At 35.7% G+C, this 20026-nt stretch overlaps 1 protein-coding gene across 1 annotated transcript in view; it reads left to right on the top strand.

Moving 5' to 3' along the window:
* Positions 1–20026, top strand: part of dvl1a (dishevelled segment polarity protein 1a) — a 53768-nt gene that overhangs the window by 25714 nt on the left and 8028 nt on the right. The window contains exons 4-9 of the mRNA XM_055188043.2: positions 4927–5045; positions 15301–15433; positions 15745–15838; positions 16170–16239; positions 18340–18479; positions 19548–19624. Of these exons, the coding sequence (XP_055044018.2) occupies positions 4927–5045; positions 15301–15433; positions 15745–15838; positions 16170–16239; positions 18340–18479; positions 19548–19624 (633 nt within the window). The remainder of the gene's footprint in view (positions 1–4926; positions 5046–15300; positions 15434–15744; positions 15839–16169; positions 16240–18339; positions 18480–19547; positions 19625–20026) is intronic.

Raw genomic sequence — 20026 nt, forward strand, 5'->3', positions numbered from 1 at the left:
TGTATTTAATATACATCTACATGTTTATATATATATATATTTATTTTTATTTTTATATATTCTATATTATATATATAAAATATATATATTATATATATATTTTATAAAAATAAATAAATAAATAAAATATTTTTGAAATGAATATATGTATGTGTGTGTGGTTAAATATACATCATAATTACACACAGTGCACACACATATATTATGCAAGAAATCACTATATTGTATGCGATTAATCGCGATTAACCTTTGCCCAGCTTATAAAATTTCTCATAATATTTATAGCAGCTGTAAATCAGTTTGTATAAGAGGCACAGTTATATAAATCTCTGTATGACACGTTTTGTGTGTTTTAATTAAATATGTGGATATTATTTATTTAATAATTTATAGTGCATTCTCATATACGGTAGTTTGTAAATCTCAGCAGGTAGAGTGGGCTTTCAACGCCAGGGTCATTGTTCAGTGCATATGCTAATAAAATGCATATTTTAAATGCACTGCATTGGATAAAAGCATCTAGCAAATTCATAAACGGAATGATTAATGGAGATTGGCAGATGTTTGGTAGTACAGTTTGTCACTCTATAAAATGCAGGTGAAATAACAGGCTTCTTCCAGCAGAGAGAGACATTAGCACACAACTTTATGTTTGAGGTAATGGGACCTTACTGTAAGAACTGTAATAGCCAAGTCATTTATGTAAACAGAAACTAGCAGAGATTGACGACTCACTGGGATATTGAATTAACTCGATCACCTCTCTTCAGAATACTAATATGACATATATTTGAAAAGCAGAAAAAAATAATTAAGGTTCAGAAGCATTGCATAGCCTAGATGTTACCCTGCCTGTGAAAACCCAGCAAAAATCATTTTCTTCATAAATTCATTCTATATCATTTTAATTTTGACTGAGTAAGGCCATGTGAACGATTGAAATCAAACTTTGATGCTTCTGATCTTAGAATTAGATTTAGACAAATATTTGTTTGTGCATTTTTAATTTAAACAGAAAACAATCTCACGGATGATTATTTTTTTACATTTAGTATTGTTAGTATCTTACATAAAAAATTGATACACATACTCACCAGCGCTGTGAGTTTAACTGTCCAACTAAAATCCTATAGATAATTTATAGGTAGTATTGCTAATGTACTCTCATATTATGGAATATTTGCAACAATACCATACAGTAAATGTGACCCTGGACCACAAACCAGTCATTAGTAGCACAGGTATAGTTTTAGCAATAGCCAACAATACATTGTATGCGTCAAAATAATCATTTGTTCTTTTATGCCAAATATGATCAGGATATTGGCCCTCATTTATCATTCTTGCGTAGAAACGGGCGTATATGTTGGCGTAAGATTATGCTTACACTTTTCTCACCGCCTGATTTATGAAGCTGTGCGTACCTCTGAAATTCAGGTGTAAGCAATATCTGCCCTTCATAAATGCCGCGGTTGAAAACGATCGTCATTAGAATAACACGCCCATATAAATTCAAGTCTCCACCTCCCCCACGCCCTCATTTTACGACAATGACATATGGAAGACGGCAAAGAAGAGAAACCAGGGAAATGGAAAGAAACAAAATTGTTTTATTTGGGAGTTTAAAGAGCGGGATTAAAGACACATTAATAATTGCATGACATTTTGTAATATTTGTATTATTATTTTTATTATTAATGACGCTTAATTGATATTTAGAAGAATAATTATTAATTATTAATTATTAATAAGTAATTATTAATAGTAACTTTTGTAGTGTGTTTTTCTGTATTTAAATACAGTTGTTTGTTAGCTAAGATCCAGTTTGATACGGAGCTCCGGATATAATTCAAATTAACAATTTGTTTCCACGACATCCACATGTTTTACTAAGCTAATTCATAATTTGAAGTAATAATAATTGTAATAGTAATTACGAAAATATTATAATAATTAATTCCAAGGAACAAACTGTTGAATATTGGGAACACATTTTATATTTATGACAATACTTTAGACTAAATAAGAAAAAAAGTGTCCATAATGTAGCATAAAAGATAATTCGTGGCCATGATTTGGTCCGCATGTCATCATGATCGAATTTATGGCTCATTCAACACAAGCATTTTACCTTACCTATTCATGTGTAGCTATTTATTTATCATCGAATGGTACCTTCTGATGCATTATTACCATGTTTTTGTAGCACATCCTTGTGCTTTCTTGCAATGTGCCGCTTCAGATTCCAGGATGAATATTTGCTAACTTTTACAGTCCCTCCGCAGTCCCTTTCAATGTTTTCTTCCTGTCCAATCTTAAACTTTCATTTTTACTTTACATTTATGTATAAGGCTTAAATTCCATAACTTATTGCTAGACGTTTTTACAGATTCTCGAACTAGCAAATTATCAAAGGGCGTTCTGGGTTCAACGAGCGGTGCTGAGCGAGCGAAATTTTCGGAAAAAGGCGCTCATATGGTATTACCGCACCGCTCAACGCTCCGATCCGCTCACGTGCTCTGCCCTGAAACGGCTCGCAACTTAAGGAATACATGTGCATACAAATCAAATGCTTTGGTAAAGTCACACAAATTAAACATTGTTCATGTTGCAAAAAAAAAAAAACACTTAAGTTTATAAATACTGTTGTTGTTGTTGTTTTTTTACAGTGGGTCATAATATATCATATACTATTTTAGTTTGTCAGTGCGTTTTGTTGTGTTAGGAATTTTTTTTTGTGCATTTCCTAACTCAAAACGTGCGTACACCACCTCCTGAGCAGGCGTAGGATTTGAGCGTGCTGTACGCCAACGTCCATATTGATAAATCACCGTGGTTTTGGGTGTACGCCAGGTGTACGCTGGAAATTTGGTGTACGCACTTTTGATAAATGAGCGCCATTGTGTATATAAGATATACAGTAGATAGTATAAGTCTTAGGCAACCATGCTACCATTAGATTTGTTGTTTTTGCAATTGTATAGTGATCATATATAATTATTTCTCAGTTTCTTTATTAGAATACAACCAGAAAATACAGGAAATGTGTATTAAAAAAGTATAAGTGTATAGTGTCAAGTATTTATGGTAAACTCCCCTTTCACTTGAGAAATAGCAGGTAGCTTCAGGATATCTTAAACCTAAATAAAATTAAATTCTAATTTCTAATTCTAATCGAATGACTTCAGGACTTCAGTCTCTTCAAAAAAGCTCAAGATGTTTTTCGTGCCAAGAGATATCACACTAAATACTGACTGATGCCTGAAGAAGACATTAAGTTCTCAAAATTTTTTGTTTTTAATTTTGTGTACATCTTTCCTGTATTTTCTGAGAGTGAAAGAGTGAAAAATAAATATGGATGACATTAAAACTTTGCTAAATCAACAAAGCTGGTGATGGTGGCGGCCTAAGACTTTTGAACAGTACTGTGTATAAATTAAGATATTTGGTTAATTTCCTATTGTAAATATATCAAAACTTGTATTCATTTTTTGTTAGTGGATGGAGTGCTAAAGACTTCATTTGGACAACATTAAGGGCAATTTTTTCAATATTTCGATTTTTTTGCAACCTTAGATTCCAGATTTTCAAATAGTTGTAGTTCACCCAAATATTAAGTCTTATTCACTAAGCATACGTACGCACGTATTTGTTTGTGAATTCTGCGTTCGGACATTTTAACTAACAAATCATAAATCAACAAAAACTTTTATACTAAAATTTTTTACGTAACATAAGAACAACTTAGACCACACGTACGCAATAATCATGAACCATGAACGGTCTAAGTTGTTTTTACGTTTTTGCATACATTTAAAATACATTTTAGTTTTTGTTGAATTATGATTATTCAGTTAAAATGTCTGTACGCACATTTTACGAACAAATTTGTGCGTATGCATGCTTTGTAAATGAGACCCATTGTCCTATCCTAACAAACCATACATCAATGGAAAGCTTATTTGTTTATTATATTTAGTATATTATTTATTTATTCTTTCTGATGCTGTATAAATCTTAATTTCAATAAAATTACCCTTATGACTCGTTTTGTGGTCAAGGGTTACATAATCGGTAATGTATGTAATGTATCTTTTTTTCTATTTAATTTTTTCTTATGTCACTAATGTTTGTTCTACAGTGTTTGTATGTTTTCTGTAAAGCTGCTTTGCAACACAATTATGAAAGCAATATAGAAATTGATTTTAATTAAAATTTTAAGTCCCTTTAAAAAAAGAATTGGTCAATCTGTGTCTGAGGATCTCAGTAAATTTGCATCATATTTAAAGCTCTTGTAAAATTATTATGTTGAATGTTTTTTTGGTTCTTTCCACCACTTGAGTTTATAATCTCCCCTTATGACTTTATTCTAACTCACAGTTTTGTCACATTGTAAATCTTACAGTTCATATGTTGCCTAACTTCTCAGAAAAACCCTTTATCTTATGATATCTTGTGTGAAAATGTCTTTGCATAAGGCGTCAGCGTCACAGCAAGATGTTCTCAGCAGCCTCAGGTTTCCTTTCTGCCCAGAGCAAAATCATTCTACCCACTCTGCTAGAATAACCAAACTTCTGGCATATCCGCAGACACATATTTATTCTCAAACTTCACAGCAACGCCATTCATCCTCACCAACCTGCTTTTTGGGGCCCAAAAACTCCAAACCGCAGCCCTGAAACTCATGTCCCAGTTGGCCCTAATTATCAAATAACCGGCGACAGCTATAAATCATACACCCATACACAAAAAGATATCTTTCGGCAATGCAATTGAATGTAGACGATCATACTTTCAGGACTTTCCCAGTGCGTTTGTCTTATTTATGTGACCAGGGTTTGGTGAATCAGCATAATAGAGATGATTTGAGACTACATTATTAAAACCTCTGTCTCTGCTTGTTTGTTTGTTGTGTGCGTGTAATAGTGCCAACGCTGTGAGTAGTCGGGATGGATTGGACACGGAGACGGGGACGGAGTCTCTTCTGAGCCAGCGAAGAGAGAGGGAGAGAGAGCGAGCACGGAGGAGAGCTCGTGAAAATGAGTGTGAGTGACTTAGCAAAACAGATTGACTTTCACACCATACATATCACATAGCACCTGCTGGAGCCATGCAGTACAATAAGGAAACATATGATACTAACGTACAGTGTGAGTTACGCTTCATACCTCAGTTGTTTTCCCCAGGTAATAAATATCTGGCAGGTGAGTGAAATATTTCTTAAACAAACACAAAACAGCCTTGTTGCTGGTAAATGTAGCTGTTTTGTGTTAATCCTCCAGTCAAACCAGTAACTGTTTCTACATTGTAAAAAAATTGTTGCACTTAAATTTGAAAAAATACTTAAAATTAATTTCAACTTTCTTGACTAGTTTGGAGTTATTATTAAGTTACTTCAACTTTATTTTTTATCATTTAAAGCAACTCCTCACTAGTCAAGAAGGTTGAAATTGATTGTGGGTATTTTTTTTTAAATTTAAGTGCGACAAGAAATTTTTACAGCGAGGTGATCTGTACTGTAAACATAACATGACATGTATCAACATAAGTTTTTGTTTTAATTTAACTTTACAAATTAATTTAAATAATTTCAATTTGTTTTTAAGTTAAATAGCAGTGGTGGCTCGTGACTGCTCATCCAAGGGGCAAAAATTCAAAATAAGTGTTCAGAGTGTCATGTGTGTTGCTTGTGTTTTCAAAATATGTGTTCTGCGCATCGAGTGATCGCATTACGTGTTTTGTCAAAATAAGTGCCTGCTGCACACCGTTTATGATAAAAGAGACGCTCGCGTTCACAAAATACACACAAGACACTCCCTTAACAGTAAACTCTGATTACGCATGAGATTATTCGAGTATCTGGCAAACACGAGCGTCTCTTTTATTATAAACCTTTTAGTAGTAGGCACTTTTTTTTATTAGTGCACGCGCACTTGCTGAGGTCTAATATAAAATTACCTCAGGTATCCAATGCTGATGCAGTTGCTGTGAAATTCACAACTTAATGCTTTTTTCAAACCAAAATGACTACTCAAAAGGTTAGATTTTATTTGATTACACAAAAGTTTTTATTATATGAAATATCCAATATTAATTAATGCCATTAAAGGCAAGTGCTTTGCGCGAGTGAATTAGCATAAATATATTGTTATGATGTGGACGCTAATATAGTTATCATTATAGTTATCATTAGTTATTGTTATATATATATTGTTAATGTGAACAGCCCTTTACTCTCTCCAAAAAAATCAACCATGTCGTTGTTCTCAGTGATATAGGCTTACTGTGGGTTTACACCAGATGCGAGTTCAACGATTTGCGCGAGTAGATTACATACAAAGTCAATGCAAAGATCAGACGCGTCCTCGCGTGGGGCGATGTGAATGACGCGATATGGGCAGCGCGTTTGCCGTAAAAACACGTGCTATTCGTTATAAACGCGTCTTCGCCCAAGTTGAAAATATTCGAATCAAGCGAAAAATTTGCATGACATGAAGTTAAATCCAACAAGTAATCTAGAGCGAGCAATGCAATGTGATTGCACGCTTCGCGTTCGGTGTAAACCCACAGTTAAAATAAGGAAACTTAATTTTTTTATTTACTGACTTTCCCTTAAATTTCTTTATTCTGTGAAATTCAAAAGAATCTTCAATATAAATAATTAGCAAGAACAGTATTTAATAATAAACACTCCAACTCCAAACATACAGGATGTTGCAGGATTCTTATGAATTCTTTCCTGTCCGACCCTACTAAGATTCTCCGGTTATTTGCTGGAAGTTTGGATGTTTTAAATGGGACATTTCACAAGACTTTTTTTAAGATGTCAAATAAATCTGTGAAGTTCTAGCTCAAAATATCATATAGATAATTTATTATAGCATATTAAAATTGCGTGAACAAAAATGTGCCGTTTTTGGGTGTGTTCTGTTAAATGCAAATGAGCTGATCTCTGTACTAAATAGCAGTGCCATGGTTGAATAGGGCAGATTAAGGGGCATTAGTCGGAGCCGATGGTGTAGTGGACGGTGCTCCGACACATGGTGCAGACGCTCTTCTGGTGACCCGAGTTCGAATCCCGACTCGAGGTCCTTTGCCAGTCCCATACCCCTCTCTTCACCCTATACTTTCCTGTCGTCTTTTTAATTACTGTCTATCTAATACAGGCAAAAATGGCCCAAAAAATAACTTAAAAAAAAAAAAAAAAGATTAAGGGGCATTATTATACCCTTCTGACATCACAAGGGCAGCCAAATTTTAGTGACCTTTTTTACATGCATGCGGAGAATGGTTTACCAAAACTAAGTTACTGGGTTGATCTTTTTCACATTTTCTAGGATGATACAGGCACTGGGGTCCCAATTGTGGCACTTGGGCATGGAGGAGGTCTGATTTTCATGATATGTCCCCTTTAAACAAGCAATTTACTGAAAGTTTATTTCTGTGGTATAGAATTAAAATAAGGAAACTTAATTTACTCACTTCCCTTAAAATGTCTTTATTCTGTGAATACAGAAGAATTTATTCTATGAAATATGGAAGAAGCTTCAATATATATAATTAACAAGAACAGTATTTATAGGTCACGTTCCTCCTGATCCCATTTTTCAAACTTAAGTTAGTGTGTAATATTGCTGTTAGAGCATAAATAACACCTGCAAAGTGATAAAGCTCAAAGGTCACTGCCAGGCGATTTATTTTCATTAACAGAATTCGCCTTTCAAAGCCTACAGTGAACGGCCGGTTTGGACTACAGCCCTCTACTTCCTGCTTTAATATCGTCAATAAAAAAAAAAATTTGTTGTTTTTTTTTACCTAAACTCCGCCCGCAGGAATACATTAGTCGCCAGTTACGGCTAACGGCACTGCTAAGCTAAGCTGCTGTCGAATCACAACACACTAAACAAACTACACAATCAGAACTTGTTACGTATTTCTGAAGTAGGGACTTCATAGAACAAGGAAGACATCAGCCTGTTTTTAGGACAGTGAAATCAACGGTATACAGATAAGTAAATTGTGTTGCATTTTTTTTACACATGAAACATTTACACATGTTATATTGTGCACTGTAAGCACAATCAAAGCTTTTAAAACAGAAAGAACGGGACCTTTAATACTATAAACTAGTGTTGTAGTCAAGACCACCTAAACCGAGACCAAGTCATGACCAAGACCAAGACAGGCCGAGACCGAGACAAGACCAAGACTTTAAAGGGTCGAGACCGAGTCAAGACCAAGACAGGCCGAGACCAAGTCAAGACCAAGACCAGTGCAAGTCACTCCATTAAAACACTTATGATAAAATGTGGAATATGCATATAATTAGGCACTTCTTGTCTGTGCGTGTGCGTGCGTGCGTGTGTGTGTGTGCCATCAGAGAAGTTGATCAAATAATCAAAGGCATTGCAGATATGTGGGAATTTATCTTTGTCTATAAGCAAATAAAAGTGAACAAACACTAAAGAGCTGAAATCAACTTAACCATTTATTTTGAACCGTCTTTCCATGGCTTGCCATCCACTTAACACAATGCAGGTGTTTTTAGTTATAAAATTAGAAAAACTGTCATTGGGAGAAACTTAAACAATGCTTAAACAATGCCAACAGCATATTCAAAACCTGAATAAACTGCATACAATTAATGATAAAAAAAATAAATTTGTGATCTGCACTGGAAAAAATAAATTTTCAAGAAAACATTTTTTGTTTTGTTTTCAGTAAAAATATCTAAAAATTCTTAAATTTAGATGCTTTTTTTGATGAGCAAAACGACCCAAGAACATAAGTAAAAAAACTAAATAGTTTTTGACCAAAAATATCAAATTTAAGTGATTTTGTGAATAAAACAAGCAAAAAAATCTGCCAATGGGGTAAGAAAAAATCTTGAACCTTTTTCTTAAACACTAAATTCAAGAAAAATGTGCTTACCCCATTGGCAGATTTTTTTGCTTGTTTTATGCACAAAATCACTTAAATGTTATAATTTTGCTCTAAAAACTAGACTTATTTTCTTGGGTCGTTTTGTTCATCAAGAAAACGCATCTTAATTTAAGAATTTTTAGATATTTTTACTGAAAACAAGACAAAAATACTAAGAATTTGTTTTCTTAAAAAATAATTTTTGCAGTGTGCCATCAGTTGTGGTCTTGACTGGTCTTGAAATAAGATTCTGAGTCCTCTTTGTATGAGACAGAGACGAGACAGAGTAAAAATGCGGTCGATTCCAAGACGAGACCAAGACCTTTAAAAAGTGGTCTTGAGACCAGTCTTGAGACAGAGACCGGTCTCGAGACCGAGACCGGTCTCGAGAACTACAACACTACTATAAACACTCCAACTCCAAACTCAAAAGTTTCAGGATGTTGCAGGACTCTTAAAGGAACACGCCCACATTTTGGGAATTTAGCTTATTCACCGTATCCCCCAGAGTTAGATAAGTCCATACATACCTCTCTCATCTCCGTGCGTGCTGTAACTCTGTCTGACGCAGCCCCCGCTAGCTTAGCTTAGCACAAAGACTGGAAATGCATGGCTCCAGCTAGTATACTGCTCCCAATAAGTGACAAAATAACGCGATCATTTTCCTATTTATGTGTTGTGATTTGTATAGTCAAACCGTGTACAAATAACAAGGTGATATGAGACACAGCGATCTTTTAACAGTATACATACTGAGAACTATATTCTCGGAAGACGAAGCACTGCCGCGTGGGCGGAGTGATCTGCTCGCAGCACACGAGAAGCCCCTGGTGAGGAGCAGAGAGTTCGGTCAGAGTTGTGCAAATCACTCCGCCCATGCGGCAGTGCTTCGTCTTCAGAGAATATAGTTCTCAGTATGTATACTGTTAAAAGATCGCTGTGTCTCATATCACCTTGTTATTTGTACACGGTTTGACTATACAAATCACAACACATAAATAGGAAAATGATCGCGTTATTTTGTCACTTATTGGGAGCAGTATACTAGCTGGAGCCATGCATTTCCAGTCTTTGTGCTAAGCTAAGCTAGCGGGGGCTGCGTCAGACAGAGTTACAGCACGCACAGAGATGAGAGAGGTATGTATGGACTTATCTAACTCTGGGGGATACGGTGAATAAGCTAAATTCCCTAAATGTGGGCGTGTTCCTTTAAGAATCCTTTCCAGTCTGACCCTTTTGTGATTCTCCGGTTACTTGCTGGAAGTTTGCTTGTTTTAAACAAGCAATTTACTGAAAGTTTATTTCTGTGAGTGACCTTATTGCATGTTGACTTAAGTTCTCTGTAAAAAAAAATACCTTGAAACTTAAAGTCTTCCTTCGCAGGGAAAAAATAATTCTGTCATCAGCAAAGAATGTTCTCAGATGTTCCTTTGCCTGGCGTGAGCTTTTCAAAATTGAGAAATTCCCACATAAGTCTAGAATGTCCACAATCTTTACTGCACTCAAATTAGTCTCTATTACTGTATGGAAGTTTAGTTTTTATTTGTCACAGGATGTCTTCCTTCTCACAATCATGTGATGTATGAAGTAAAGAATTTGTTAAAGATCACTTTGTTATCATCCTTTATCTACTACAATTATTTCCTTGTCCTCCACTCTGTTGCCTGTGTCTCATTAGTGCCAAATGCATTCATTCATGCATTCATGTATATTTGGCAGAGTCTTTTATCCAAAGTGACTTACAGTGCATTCAAGCTATACATGTATACATGTGTTCCCTGGGCTGCTAATGCATTGGAAATTCTTTAGGCCTTGTTGTGTTTTTGACTGTGTTGGTTACTTTAGACATCCTGATGTTTGCATTCCTCTGTTTCTGAACTTCTTTGGATGCATCCCAACGGTGTTGTCCCAGTGCTGACCCCTGCTGGGTGTGCATGCATGAACAACATGGAAACTGGACAGGTGTGTGCCTCAGAGGCAGAAACGTTGTGAGAAGATCTCTTTTCTAGCCTAAGGTGCCTAGCTGAGCAATATTCAGTTTCCATTGTGAGAAATAGCAGACACACCAATTGGGTGTGTGGAACATACTTGTCATAGGAGTGTTGTAGATGTCTTGTCATCTTGTGTTGTTGCGCTCTCAGAGTGAGCAAAAAAATTGACAAAAATTGTCTTTGTATGGAGATTTACCTCAATCAAATTTCCCTCATAGGAAAGTTCCCTCATCATTTATTCATCCTCATGCCATTCCAGATGTATATGACTTCATTTTATTAGTTGAACACAAATTTTTATATTAAAGTGCTTGTTATCTTCTTATTTTAATGTTTTTGTGTGTCTAGTTTTTGTGGGTCAAACACAATACTGGTCTGAAATCACATGATATTATCATCCATTTATGACGGTCATTGCACCACAGTACTGTGTGTCAATTTTTTGGGATGTCATTTCAGTTCATTTTCCAGACAGACAACCGCAGCTTGTTAACCAAACATTAACCGTTAACTGATAAGATTTTAATAATAAATTGTCATTGAGTAAATACAGTTAATGGTTGTCTGTGACCCAGTAAAAAAATATTTAATTTGAATGGACAGCAACAGATCAACAACAGAACCAGGATTCAAACATTATCAAATTTTCATGCAACATTACATTATCAAAAAGCATGTGACCAGTTCAGAGGATTAACACTTAAAGAGGACGGATTGTCTCTTTTTCGTCTACCACCGTGGCCATTTCTAAAGCAGGACTCATTTCTAAAAATTTGCTTTTGCTTTTTCTTTGTTTATGCAAAAATGAGAAAAGTTTATGGTCAGGGTCTAGGACAGACGTGATCAGCGAATATCTGTCCGGAAGCGCGCAAGACAGAGGTGGACTGCATCATCTTGCACGCACATGCACGTCTGTGTGCATCTTCCAAACCATACTCAAGCACGGATACATGCAGTGTAATTTATTTCTCATACATATAATTGCTTTAACAGACCATCAGGGCAGCAATAATTAGCGACTATTCACAAATAAAGGATGGAAACGTGACGAAACTGATGATATTAATGTGTCATAAATTCTTACCGTTGGTTAACCGGTCAATATAAACATCCCAAGTCCATTTGGAAAAGCAACAAATTTAGGCATAATTTTTCCATGTTACCTACCAACACACCACAAATCCCTTTTTAATCTTTTCTCATTTGAAATGTTGGAAAAGTTGTGAATCTTCTGAAGAATTAATTGGCATTGTCGACGTGCCGCAATATTTGAAATCACCCCGCTGATTTTTATGTTGCAATGTATATGCAATGCATCAATTGCCAAAATATTAAAACTGCTGTTTTGCTTCTGAAGCATACTGGAGTTATTTATTGTTGGTTATTTAATGATGGATGCATGTGATTTTAGGAGCTTTGGGATTTTGACACCATATAAGAAAAAAACATGAATGCAGTTTAATTAACAATGTTTTGTTTGTGTTAAAACTGAAGTAAGGAAGTCATATACATGATGGCAAGAGTAAATTCTGAAAAAAATCATATTTTGCTGAACTATACCTTTAAATCGCCTGCTATCTGTTAGTTATTATATCTGAGTAAAGCAGACTACACCCCTGCTCAGGGCAAAGTTGCTATCTTGTGCATCTGTTCTGGTGGTAACTGATGTGTGAGCGAGAGATTGATGGACAGATGAGAGCGGGAACTGGCATAAAGGAGGTTACGTTTCATTGAGGGTTTGAAATGCTGCGAGCTGATGCGACGTGCAGCACTGTAATGAATGCGCTGCAGGAGTGCAGGTAAGACAGATGCATCTCTCATGCATTTTGTAGCAGGGTGTTTTTGGTTTAATGTAATTTGCATGATTTTGTACGAAAATGTTGGTTATGTTGCTAAAAGCTTGTACTAAAATGTTGTATTTTGGTGGAATATTAGGTTGGAATTAAACATCACTGCCAAATTATAAAATTTCTATAAAAAGTCTTTTAAATGCTGTTGAAAATCTTTCATCTGAATAATCTCACAAACTGTAGTTGCTGTAGTATTCTGCAAAGATAAGAGTTTAGTGTAGATCTCCTGCCTGTTTTGATCGTAGTATGAAATATATCGGTCACTTAGATTAACATTACATTAATGTTGCACTTCACAGATCATCTCCTGAAGCCGGATATAGAAGAAGTTTCGTTTTGTGCACTAAAACAAACTACCTCCTAATTGCACACATCTGTGCCTGGAGCGATTGCATCCTTTAACTCTTCCTGCACTTCATGACAAACATCAAAAGACCAAACCGGAAAGACCATGTTTATTAAAAGGATTTTATGAAAAATCCTTTTTGTGAAAAAGTGTGCCACAGGCATCCGCGTTTATCACTAATGGTTGAGATGATACAGTTATCTGCTCAACCTACACAAGGCAGAGGATGGAAAGATATTGTACTTTATTAGTGGCATGTAAATGGTGAAATGTGATTGACTAAGATGGCCATGAATTGATTTAAATGCATGGCTGTGTGAAACACAATGGTTCAAAATGAGCACATTGGAATGTTTTGGTTGTTTTCGGAGACCACAACAGTCTTATCGTCTGGCAAGACCATTTCAGCGCATCCAATGTCACCCAGAGACTTCGCATCATCCCTTTCTCTGTAAGCCCATGCCGACCACTTTATTAGATTGATTCTGGATCCAAATAGTTAGGATGGAAATCAAACTTACCCGAAGAAAAGTATTTCCAAATAGTCTTGGAATTTATCAATTTTAGCAATTAATCACAGTAAATATTTGCTGAGAAAAAGACAAAATTTGGGCATTTTGTGAAAGTCAAAAGTATTGAAGCAATACTGACCAAAGTATTGCATTTTATTTTCAAGTTGATCAAATAGTTTTGAAAATGCTTTTTAAAAAAGAGTTTAGCTTTGAAAAACCTTCGTTTTAAAGGAGCAGTGTGTACAATTTAAAGGGGTCATATTATGATTTTTTTTAAAGATGTAAAATAAATATTTGGTGTCTCCAGAGTGCGTATCTGAAGTTTTAGCTCAAAATACTTCACAGATAATTTATTATAATTGCCACTTTGTAGGCCTGAGCAAAAATGTGCCATTTTTGGGTGTGTCCTTTAAAGAGGCATTCCACTTTTTTGAAAATATGCTCATTTTCCAGCTCCCCTAGAGTTAAACAATTGATTTTTACCTTTTTGGAATCCATTCAGCTGATCTCCAGGTCTGACGCTACCACTTTTAGCATAGCTTAGCACAATCCATTGAATCTGATTAGACCATTAGCATCGCCCTAAAAATAACTAAAGAGTTTTAATAATTTTCGTATTTAAAACTTGACTCTTCTGTAGTTACATCGTGTACTGAGACCGACAGAAAATTAAAAGTTGTGATTTTCTAGGCAGATATGTCTAGGAACTATACTCTCATTCTGGTAAATAATCAACGACTTTGCTGATGTAACATGGCTGAAAATAGTCCCCTGCCATAAAAAGTAACCAATTGGACTATTTTCGGGCAGTGCGTAATATCACTACGCCTGCTGCAGCCATGTTACGGCAGCAAAGTCCTTGATTATTACGCCAGAATGAGAGTATAGTCCTAGTCATATCTGCCTAGAAAATCGCAACTTTTAATTTCCATCTGTCTTAGTAAATGATGTATCTACAGAAGAGTCAAGTTTTAAATAGGAAAAATATCCAAACTCTTTGTTTTTTTAGCTTGATGCTAATGGTCTAATCAGATTCAATGGATTATGCTAAGCTATGCTAAAAGTGCTAGCGCCAGACCCGGAGATCAGCTGAAGAATCAAATGTTTAACTTTAGGGGAGCTGGAAAATAAGCATATTTCAAAAAGAGTGGAATGTCCCTTTAAATTTGAGATTTGTTCCACTTCATTATGCTTCTATTGACCGCCTTTAGCATAGTATTAGCATCACAATATATTTACTTCTTTTAAAAGATGTGACCCTGTCTATGAAATCCAGGTTAAAGTCTTATAATCTAATTTTGAGATTAGGAGCATCAAAGTTTAATTTTATTTATTGATTTCACATTGATTTCAATGTTTGACATGCCTTTAACTCAGTCAATATAAATATATCAGGGTTATATTGCCAATGAAGGTTCTTTACATTATGCAGGATGGTTTTATGTAGAAATCAGTAAATCACAAAAAAATACTTTAGCTGGGTTTTCACAGGCAGGATCAAACAGTAACTGTCGTATGACGGCAAGATTTCAATCTCTAATTACATTTGTGATTCCCAGAATAAATGATGTACTCATGAAACTTGTGGTTTTGATGTACTGTAGTCTTGTGATTTTGCTGAGGTGCTATGTAATTGTCTTTCTTTGCTTTTAAACAGTGTCTCACTTGTCTCCTTTTAGTCCCCCGGGTGAATGGTCACTCGAAGTCAGAACGTGCTAATCATGACACTGTCTATGACAGTGCGTCAGTGATGAGCAGTGAGCTGGAATCCAGTTCCTTCATTGACAGTGAGGAGGATGAGAACGCAAGCAGGTCAGACATTACCCAACCTTTCGTTTTCAAAATTAAAAGCTTCATGGAAAGAAATGACCTAAACCCCAGTGACCTAAGAGTCATTGTTTGTTGTGCATTAGAAGCAGAATTCTTGTCTCCCTACAGCTGACCACAGATAGAGGTCAGGCTGTTGTTGATGTACTGACCATTTTTGATGATGTCTGGGAAACCACCGGAACAGTCACTTTGAACCTTTTTCATCTTGCTAAATTGGTGTAGCGTGGGAATCTTCTTTTGCTAAATCAGTTTACAGGCTGACCCCGACCTCTTAACCCTCTCTGACATCACAGATTGAGCAGTTCTACGGAGCGGAGCTCTTCATCGCACCTCATGCGCAGACACAAACGTCGACGGAGAAGGCAGAAAGTCACCAAAATGGACAGGGTGAGAACATACCGTGATTTTACAGGGAAAGTAAACACATAAGTGTATTTGTGACTCTGCCTGTGAGTGATTTATTGATTTCTGTATAAAATCATCCTACACAATGTAGAGAACATTCTGTGAAAATATATCCTTGATATCTTTAATATTGACTAAGCAAGGCCATGTCAACGATTGAAATTAGTGTGAGAACAGTTTCACAATGTGAATGAAATTAAACTGTGATGCTCCTTATCATTTTAGAATATAAGGCTTTGGCCTTGGATGTCACATTTGTTTTTGCATGATTTAAGATGTTCACTGTTTAATTTTTGGTATGTTCTCTTCACAGTCCTCATCCTTCAGTAGTATTACAGACTCCACTATGAGCCTCAACATAATCACTGTTACCCTCAACATGGGTAAGAATTATTCACAGTTCATCACTGATTCTCTTACTCTTTGGTTCACTTCATTCATTCATTCATTCATTTGTTAATTATCTCAATTACATATTCCTTCACTCAACCAATTGCTCATTCATTCATCCATCCATCCATTAATTCAAATATTCATTCATTCATTAATTTACTTACTTATTTGTTTAATCTCTCATTTGTTTACTCACTCACACGTTTATTCAGCCACATACTCATTTGTTCACTCACAAACTCGGTCACTCACTCAGGCAGTCATTTGTTCACTCACTCACTTGCTCAACTCACTCACTCACTCACTCACTCATTTTTTATTCATTTACCCATTCATTTATTCATTCACTCACTCACTGTTGTTTACTCACTCACTCACTCACTCACTTACTCACTCACTTGTTCATTCATCCAGACACACTCATTTGTTCACTCACTCACTTATTTGTTTACTCACTCACTCACTCACTCACTCACTCACTCACTCACTCACTCACTCACTCACTCACTCACTCACTCACTCACTCACTCACTCACTTGTTGATTCATCCACACACTTATTTATTCACTCACAGACTTTTTTTGTTCACTCACTCATTTGTTCATTTAGCCACACACTCATTTGTTCATTCACTCACTCATTTGTTTACTTACTCACTCAATCACTCGTTCATTTAGTCACACACTCATTTGTTCATTCAGCCACACGTTCATTTGTTCACTCACTCACTCACTCACTCACTCATTTGTTTACTCACTCACTCACTTATTAATTCAGCCACACACTCATTTGTTCATTCAGTCACACACTCATTTATTCACTCACTCACTCACTCATTTGTTTACTCACTCACTCACTCACTCACTCACTCACTTGTTCATTCATCCAGACACACTCATTTGTTCACTCACTCACTTATTTGTTTACTCACTCACTCACTCACTCACTCACTCACTCACTCACTCACTCACTCACTCACTCACTTGTTCATTCATCCACACACACTCATTTGTTCACTCACTCACTCACTCACTCACTCACTCACTCACTCACTCACTCACTCACTCACTCACTCACTCACTCACTCATTTTTCATTCATTCACCCATTCATTTATTCATTCACTCACTCACTCACTCACTCACTCGTTCATTCAGCCACACACTCATTTGTTCACTCACTCACTCACTCATTTGTTTACTTACTCACTCACTCACTCGTTGATTCATCCACACACTCATTTGTTCACTCACTGACTTTTTTGTTCACTCACTCACTCATTTGTTTACTCACTCACTCATTTGTTTACTCACTCACTCACTTATTAATTCAGCCACACACTCATTTGTTCACTCACTTACTTACTTTTTTGTTCACTCACTCATTTATTTGTTTACTCACTCGTTCATTTAGTCACACACTCACTTGTTCATTCAGCCACATGTTCATTTGTTCACTCACTCACTCACTCACTCACTCACTCGTTTATTTAGTCACACACTCATTTGTTCACTCACTCATTTATGTGTTTACTCACTCATTTGTTTACTTACTCACTCACTCACTTACACACTTGTTCATTCAGCCACACACTCATTTACTTTTTTGTTTACTCACTCACTTATTTGTTTACTCACTCACTCACTCACTCACTCACTCACTCACTCACTCACTTGTTTATTCAGTGACACACACACTCACTCGCTCATTTATTTGTTTACTCACTCACTCCCTCACACAGAATCATTTGTTAATTCACTCACTTTCTCATTTGTTCACTCACTTATTCATTCACTTATTCACTCATTTCTTCATTTGTGTATTCATTCAATCATTCACTCACTCATTTCTTCATTCGCCCAATCGTATATTCATTCACTCATTTATTTAATCCCTCACTCATTTTTCCTCTTTCCCACCATCCATCACTGTGACCCCTCCAAGTGTTTTAATATCTCACTTGTCCTTTCCTCCCTCTTCTTTATCTGTCCACACCACCTGCTTAAATAAAGATCCTCTTGTTGTTCAAGGTCTGGTGTGCTTTCTAAATGAACACATCCTTGTTAACAGTCTCATCTCTGTACACCACAGAGAAGTACAACTTCCTGGGTATCAGCATAGTGGGCCAAAGTAATGACAGAGGAGATGGAGGCATCTACATCGGTTCCATTATGAAAGGTGGAGCAGTGGCAGCCGATGGCCGGATCGAACCTGGAGACATGTTGTTACAGGTAAATGAGGAGCATTTGCAAACCGCAATGGATTGCACTTAAATCCTATCAATAATAATGCACTCTATGTACATCAGTTTAAATATTAAAGTAGAAAAATATAAAATAAAATGTATGGGTTGCATAACAGCTAATCGTTTGCAGAATAAAAGTTTTTGTTTACATCATATATCTGTGTGTACTGTGTATAATAATTATCTATATATAAATACACACACATGCATGTATAATTTTAAGGAAAAAATATGTGTATATATTAAGTATTTATATTTATATATAATATAAATTATATATAAATATAAAAAAGTATATACGCAGGTAAAAATTACTTAAATATATACATGCATGTGAGTGAATTTATATATACATAATTATTATACACCGTACACATAGACATATAATGTAAACAAAAACTTTTATTCTGCAAACGATTAGTTGTTATGCAGCCCTAATAGAATTTAAATCAAGCGTTTGAGCAAAGAGGAAGGAAATGTTGTGCCATATTATGAATATAAACATTGTAAACCCCTTTTTACAGAACTGAAACAAACTTGTTATTTGTTTCTTATTGACCTTGTAGCACAGTCATGATTTAGCAGATGACGGTCCTTGGTCATTCGGTTTTCTCCCTCTTAAATGACCTTGTAGTCAGCTGGTGTTGTTTTTTTTAATCCACAGTGGACAGAAAGGTGCTTTCATTGTCCATTTATTTGTTTACAGTCATTTGCACAGAGTAATAGAGGTTTTTTCCCTCATCCTGATATTCTCAGTAACTTCACAGAAAAGGTCATGGTTAAATGACCCTGTGTTGTTAGGTAATTTTTGATGATGGTGCCTAAATGACTGTAAGAAGTGACATGAACAATGTAAGGAAGCTTAGAAGACTTGGAAATTGGCTCGTTATAATGCATAAGTGGGTGTAAAAAGGGAAAAAAATCCTTAAAACAAAAATGAAACCTAGGTCGTCTTACCTTTAAAATCCATAACATTTTTTATAATTCAAGTCACTAACACTAAATGTAATGCATTCATTAAATGAAGATTTGATGAAAAGTGTGTTTTCCTCAGGTAAATGATGTGAACTTTGAGAACATGAGTAATGATGATGCTGTCAGGATTCTGCGGGAGATCGTCTCTAAACCCGGGTAAGAGCTACTTCTCAATGGCAGCCCAAAACATTTAGTAGGGAGCGGGGCACAACCTAACGCTTTTTGGTTTTGGCTCAATCATTCAAAAAATATTTGAGTTTGATTAATTATATTTTACACAAGCAACACACACATCTCTGCTACAAATGACCATTTGAAGTTTGTTTTTAGTACCTACCATTCTTGGACAATTACATCAAATGTGACAAAAGTGCAAATGTTACAACTTACCCCATTGGTGGGGTTAATAGTAACAGGCAGGGTTAGTTGTAACACTTGCTAAAAATTAAGTTTGGAGGCAAATATTTCAATACTATTTTGTCTATATACTTGAAATGGATATTGTTTATATATCTGTCTATAATAGACAGCTATCCACACTGTATTCATTCATCCAGC

This window comes from Misgurnus anguillicaudatus, chromosome 13 (genome assembly GCF_027580225.2).
Source record: "Misgurnus anguillicaudatus chromosome 13, ASM2758022v2, whole genome shotgun sequence".
NCBI lineage: Eukaryota > Metazoa > Chordata > Actinopteri > Cypriniformes > Cobitidae > Misgurnus > Misgurnus anguillicaudatus.